The sequence below is a fragment of the Haemaphysalis longicornis genome, unplaced genomic scaffold, assembly GCF_048455015.1.
Source record: "Haemaphysalis longicornis isolate Haplotype H1 unplaced genomic scaffold, Haemaphysalis longicornis Haplotype H1 scaffold_9, whole genome shotgun sequence".
NCBI lineage: Eukaryota > Metazoa > Arthropoda > Arachnida > Ixodida > Ixodidae > Haemaphysalis > Haemaphysalis longicornis.
This window is the reverse complement of record NW_027526460.1, coordinates 165,731,836-165,738,722: the sequence shown is the minus strand read 5'-3', so window position 1 is coordinate 165,738,722 and position 6,887 is coordinate 165,731,836. Positions and strand designations below refer to the sequence as shown.

Here is a 6,887-nt window from a genome sequence, read left to right as displayed (position 1 = left end):
ACGGGCATAGTTCGCGCCTCGTGCTCGGGGCAGTTGGTTCGTAATCCGCGCATCGAACGGGCGACCGGCTGTCGGGCTCCTTTCTTACGTCGCGATCCGCGACATTCTGGTGCCGCGAAACCCGGGAGCCGACCCACGAGCAGACCTGACTTGACGCGGCGCAGACAGCGAGGACGCAAGGCCTGGGATTCCCGGGAGGCTGCGCCATTCCGCCGGCGTCGTCATCGAATGCTGTCCGCCGCCGCTGCTCGTGCCGAGGACACCGGGTCGCCTGGTTTGGGCGAGTCTCCTGCTATGGACAAGGTCCGCCGCCACCGTGGGGCGGTTCGGGCCGCAATAACCAAGGGGATTGCCACCATTGAATCGCTGCTTCTGGATCCGGCCACGCCTGCCGTTGCCTTTCAAGGACCTCTGAACCTCGTCAACATGAGGTATGAGGAGATGAAGGCTCTCGACCAGAAGATTCAGGAGGGCCTCAGCGAGGAGGACTTCGAGGCGGATCTGGTTGCCTCGTGGGATTACGACGCTAAGGTGGTGGACATTCGGGCGCGTGTCGAGTTTGCCACAAGGCCCGCTGATACCCCACACGCCGTCGCTGGGGGTTCGGGAACGGGAGATCGCCCGGACGACGCCTTGAGCACCACCCTGCGTCAGCCGGCGGTCTCTCCCGTTATCACCAGCGCGCGCTTCGCCGCGCTGCCCAAGCTGCACATCCCGACATTTTCGGGCGACCGACGGAGCTGGCAAGCGTTTTGGGACCATTTCGATGCCACCATTCACAGCAATCCCGCCTTGGCTCGCATCGAGAAATTCAAGTATCTAACATCGTACTTGACGGGCAAGGCGAAGGCGGCAATCGAAGGGATCCGACTCGCGGAGGCCAACTACGACGTGGCGATAGGCACCCTCACCGCCCGATTTGGCCGGACCGACCTGCTCGTTGAGGACCATATCGACAGCTTGCTCGCCTTGGCCCCTGTGCGGAGCTCTTCAGAGGTCGGAAAACTCCGAGACCTCTACGACCAGATATCCTTCCGTGTAAACGCTCTGAAGAGTCTGGGAGTGGCGGCGACGGAGTACGCGGTGGTCCTCCATCGTGTACTGATGAAGGCCCTGCCATCCGACCTCGGGATCCTGTACCGGCAGAGGGCTAAGGAGGCATCCTCGTCGGACGGAGCAGCCAGCTCGTCCGGAAGTGCGAGGCAAGTGAGCGAGAGAGCCAGCTCGTCGGAAAGGGCGAAGCAAGTGGACGAAATACTGGACTTCCTGCGCATTCAGGTAGAAGTCCGCGAGGAAGGCCACTTCGACCTTCCCAGGGTTCCAGAGCGGCGCCCTCACGAAAAGCGCGAGGCCCCAACTTCCGATTCGGGCCTTCCATCGGCTGCGGCCTTGCCAGCGGGTGCTTCGCTGCCCCCGACGAGGGCGGAACCACGGTCACAACCATCACAGCGGCAGTGCCCGCTATGTGCGGCAGACCACCGTATAGCAGAGTGCACGGTACCGATGTCGCCTCAAGAAAAGCGCCGCAAGTTAAGAACCGGGGGACGCTGCTTCCGTTGCGGCACGAAGGGTCACTTTGCCCGGTGCTGCAGACTGTCGAGGTCGTTGGTTTGCGTCCGTTGCTCCAAAGGGCATCTCACAGTTCTATGCGACATAGCATACCCGCCGCAGGCAACTGCGAATGGACGAGTTCGAATGGCCGGAGGGGGTCAGGTCACCGCGCCGAACGACGGACAGGCAACTCCTAGCGTCACGTCCGCATCATCCGGAGACTGCAGCGCGGCGCGGATCTACCTGCAAACCGGGAGGGCGTGGGCGATTGGAGCCAGCCACAAGCTGATAGTCCGCATACTGCTGGATTCCGGCAGTCAGCGCACGTTTATTCGGCGTGACCTGTCACGCACACTGCGTTGCCCAGTTCGGGGTGTTGAGGACTTGTCGCTCGTTACCTTTGGAGACTCCCGTCCGAGGTCATCCGTGCGATGCAATCGCGTCGCAATCACTCTGAAGAGTCAGCACGGCGGGAGACGCATCACCATCGAGGCTTTGGAGGTCCCCGAAATTTGCGCGGTGACAAGTCCACCTGTGAACGCAGAAGTCCTGAGTAAGATGGCAGGGCGCAACCTGACTGCTGCAGACGTTCGGCTGACGGACACCCACATGGAGGATCGAGTCAGCATCCTCATTGGCTCCGATTCGTACTGGAAGGTGTCGTCGGGAAGAATATCACGCCTTACCCCTCACCTCACGGCAGCCGAAACAATCTTCGGGTGGACTGTCCAGGGAGCCGACCTTGACAACGGCAGCCATGGCGCATCCGAACCATCCTGCGCAATGTTCATCGCTCACGCGGACCCATCGGGAAGCAACTCCGACGAAGAGATGGACCCGTCAGATCTGTGGCGCTTAGAAGCCATTGGCATCAAGGAAACGCCAGAAGGTCCTGGGCTAGACGCCGAGGCCACGAAGCAGTTTGAGCGGGAAATCCGCAAGCAGGACGGGCGCTACGAAGTCCCACTCCTGATTCAAGAGCCAGGACTGGAGGCCCACCAAGACAACTATGCACTTGCGGAGCAGCGATTGCGCATGCAGCTCAGGCGTTTCCGCAGCCGTTCGGACTTGTTGTCACAGTATGACAAGACAATACGTGATTATTTTAAGGAGGGCCATGCGGAGCGAGTACCCGCTCAAGGAACGCGCGGGACGCCGAATACATATTACATGCCGCATCATGGAGTGGTCCGACAAGATGCAGTCACGACTAAACTTCGAGTCGTCTTCGACGCCTCGTCGCACGCACCGGGCCATCCTTCGCCATTGGCTGCTGGGAGCACAGGAGCACCAAACCATTACTCCGCCGTCATCCGACACGGCAACACCGTGGTGCCCTCCGGTGAGAGCAGGATAGCCGCGGAGGCTGACAAGGTGGCGAACATTCCCGCTGCGCGTGAGCCGTGCGTTTCTGACCATCGGAACGTCTTTACAGCTGTAGACGAGGCTGACCCGCCAGTGAGGCCAGCGGAGAGCACGACAGATTCCACTGAGGCACAAGTGGGTGTACCCAGCCGCCCGCCCTGCGGTGAGTGCGTCGTCGTTCAGGACGGCCACGGAACTGACCTCTCCAAGGACCCCATGACCACGATGTACGGTGATGCGAACCCGTCCAGCGTGATGCTCCTTGACGCTTCGGACATCGCTGCCGCTGGGGGGAGTGCCTTGCTGAGAGAGCATGTGGTTGTTAAGTGTCGCGAGCGGGCGCCGTTCCTACTTGTACGGCGGTGGCCGTATCGCTCCTGGCGCTGGCTTCTCCGTTGGAATCTCAGCAGGCGTCCGGATCCTGGTGGCTACGGACGGATAGGGGGTGACCAGACGGGACACAGAGTTCCCGGACATCGTTCGCGTGGTCTACGTTGGGTGAGCGCGCTCGCGGTTGGCTACTGCGTGGTCACCCTGGCACTTCGGATGCCGTACGAATTCCCGTACGATCCTGGTGGCGGTAGCGAACCGGGAGGCGACAAGGACGGCGACAGAGACACCGGGTATCATCTTGCTGCCAGCCATGACCAGAAGTACCTCGTTGCTCCGTTGCCATCAGCCACTTGCAAGATCACCCAGTTAGGACGTTTGTAGGCAGGACCAAAAGAATCTGGCCGCCGCAAGCTGAGTAAGATGATAGTGACGGATCTGTTCCCGCGGTGCAATGGGATAAGGATGACTAGGCGACAGGTTATGAACCCCTTGGTCTGCGTTTGCGTCCTGCCTCCCGTTTGCCGGCGCATCCTCATTGTGTCGGCGGACTCAGGGTGCAGGCATGTTCACGATGGTCTCTACAAGTACCTTTCCTTCCCTTTGACTCGTTCCGTTTCTCCCCTGCTGAAATTCGCAGTGCGCCTCTGACTGCCTTTTTCAGCCATCGTTCATGGGTACATTTGTTCTCCCTTTGGAAGCCACATGCGCACCTTTGCGGCGGGGGGAGTGTGTTGTGGATAATGAATAAAAGAGGCAGGGCTGCACGGGCACGCGGGTACGGGCATAGTTCGCGCCTCGTGCTCGGGGCAGTTGGTTCGTAATCCGCGCATCGAACGGGCGACCGGCTGTCGGGCTCCTTTCTTACGTCGCGATCCGCGACACTATCGTCCTATCTCAATGACCAGCATCCCATCCAAACTACTTGAGCACATTCTATTCTCCAACATAATGACCCATCTAGAGTCGATCAACTTTTTTTTTACCCACAACAACATGGCTTTCGAAAATCCTACTCGTGCGAATCACAATTATCAGACTTCACAAACGACTTACTACAATATATGGACGCCAACCTTCAGATTGATGCCGTCTTCTTAGATTTCTCGAAGGCATTTGACCGGGTTCCCCACAACCGACTGCTCGCTAAACTTTCTTTGGAATTCCTTCTAACATAATTTCCTGGCTTAAAAATTTCCTCACCAATCGTAAGCAATTCACAACTGTCAATGACCATCATTCGTCCCTCACTGATGTGACGTCCGGGGTCCCACAGGGTGCGTGCCTCTCACCACTGCTTTTCCTAATTTACATTAACGACCTACCGAATAATATTGTTAACCAGTTAAGACTATTCGCCGATGACTGCGTCATTTACACTACCATCCGCAACCCTGGAGACAGTATTGCTCTTCAACATGATCTCAACCATATCGCAGCATGGTGTGATCAATCATTAATGCCACTAAACACAGAAAAATGTAAACTGGTATCATTCACCCGTAAAAAACCGTATCACAGTTCTCCTACAAAATTAACTCGTTCCCGATTGCCGCTGTAACATCCTACAAATACCTCGGAGTTCATCTCTCACCATCCCTATCATGGACATTTCACATTCAAACCATTTGCTCAGACGCCGCGCGCACGCTCGGCTACCTACGCCGGAATCTAAAACTTGCATCTCCGGACATAAAAAAACTAGCCTACCTAACGTTCGTACGACCAAAACTGGAATATGCATCATCGATTTGGCATCTTTCATAGGCGTACCTCACCCACAAATTAGAAGCCATACAGAATCGTGCCGCCCGCTTTATCTGCTCACAGTACTCCACTAACACAAGCGTAACCGCCCTAAAGCAATCTTTGAACCTGCATTCACTTGAGTCACGCCGGATCATTTCACGCCTCTGCCTTCTTCATGCCTTTTATTATCACCCGAAATCCAGACACCCTCTCTTAAAACCGCCTCACCGAACCTCGTCCCGTATCAGCCACAGCAACGCCATAGCACGCCTACCCAGCCATACTTCATCAATGCTCAACTCATTCTTCCCTCAAGCAATAACCCTCTGGAACCATTTGCCCGATACAATAGCCTCGTGCGCAGACCGCAAATTATTCCGCGAAAAATTGCTCAACCATGTTTCATAATACCTGCGTATGAAATGTGCCTTATGTGTTTCCTTTCGTTAATGCTGTATCTTTTGTACATTTGAACTGTATTTTTGTACTGTAATTTTGTATTTGCTGCTAATATTGCTGTACCTTTGTCACTAGTTCTTTTTTTTTGTTGTTGCCTTGTAATTTTTTTTAGCGCTGTGTCATACCTTTCTGCACGCCCCCCCTTATGTAATGCCCTCAGGGCCCTTAAGGTGGAAATAAATGAAATGAAATGAAATGACACATAGCAAGCACCACCAAGAAACTGCAAACCAACACCGTTCTCCAAGCCATGTTTCCGAAACAATACTTTGCTACATGTCAACACTGCCCGCAATTACCGTATGTATTCAATTATAAGGCCAGGGTGCAGTTTGGAGTGTCAAAAATATGGCAGCGTCTGGAACCCCGCGCGGGGCAAGAGATTGAGCCCCCTCGCAACGGCTCCTGCCCAGCGTGACGTCAAAACTACGTCATAGTGACGTCATGTTAAAGGAGTACTGACACGAAATTTTCGTGTTACGTTTTTTTTCGCTGCTATGCGTGCTTTCCAGCCCACTAATCATAGAATGACAGATTAGACGGTCGAGTTCAGCGTAAACATTCATTTACGGCGTCGTTTATTCGTACCAGTTTCGGTTTCGACTGAAAAACGCCGAGCGGCCGCCATAACAGGATGTATCACATGACATCACCATTATTGCCGCATCGCTGCCTCTCTGGAAGCGCGCGCGAGCGAGCGCACGCGCGCGCCCAGACCGGCCGAGGTCTTCGCCGTCCCCACATGCCCGGGCAGCATGACGTGAGTCCCAAAACCATGACGTGTACACACGCCCGAGCAGCGCGCGCCAACCACAGCCAGCGCGTCGGCTTTGTCACGGGAGCCCCGACGTCGGCAGTTTGGGGCAAGTAGCACATGATGTCATGTCGGCCCGCTCTGGGCTTTCTCGTGCGGGCGAAGATTAAAATGGATTTTAAATATGTTTCGCTGAACTGTTGCTGTTGAAACTTGCTGGGAGATATCTCCTGATAAAAGGGAAGCGTTTTACATAGTTATCTCAGCTTTGAAATTTCGTGTCAGTACTCCTTTAACAGTAATTGTTGTTACATTGCGTAGTAGAATACAAAAAACACTTTTTTTACATTTTAATAAAAAATTAAAAAGCTAGTCATTTGCTAGAAGTTTTATAAAAGAATTTTTTTGTTCGTTTTTGCGGAAGCCGCCGATGCTGCCGCTGCTGGCGGTATGTCCAGGTATAGCGTATCCGAAAGCCCTGAATGCATGGAGGAAAAAAAAAGCTTAGGATCATGGAGGAAGAAAAATGTTAGGAAGGAGCATGACGTCAGGCGGCACAGCTTTGGCAAGCCAACCTCCTCTGACGCCGCATTCTCCTCTCTTCGGGCTCCTCCCGCGCAATGCATTATGGAAGATGCACCACTCTCAGGCCCGCGGATGCTCGGACGTTCCCTGTCTT

At 55.0% G+C, this 6,887-nt stretch overlaps 1 protein-coding gene across 1 annotated transcript; it reads left to right on the top strand.

Annotated features, from left to right (window-relative positions):
* Nucleotides 1-294: 294 nt before the first annotated feature.
* Nucleotides 295-3,897, top strand: LOC144153549 (uncharacterized). The gene is made up of 2 exons (XM_077685172.1): nucleotides 295-3,079; nucleotides 3,887-3,897. The coding sequence occupies exons 1-2, from the start codon at nucleotides 295-297 to the stop codon at nucleotides 3,895-3,897; spliced, it is 2,796 nt and encodes a 931-aa protein (XP_077541298.1).
* Nucleotides 3,898-6,887: the final 2,990 nt, after the last annotated feature.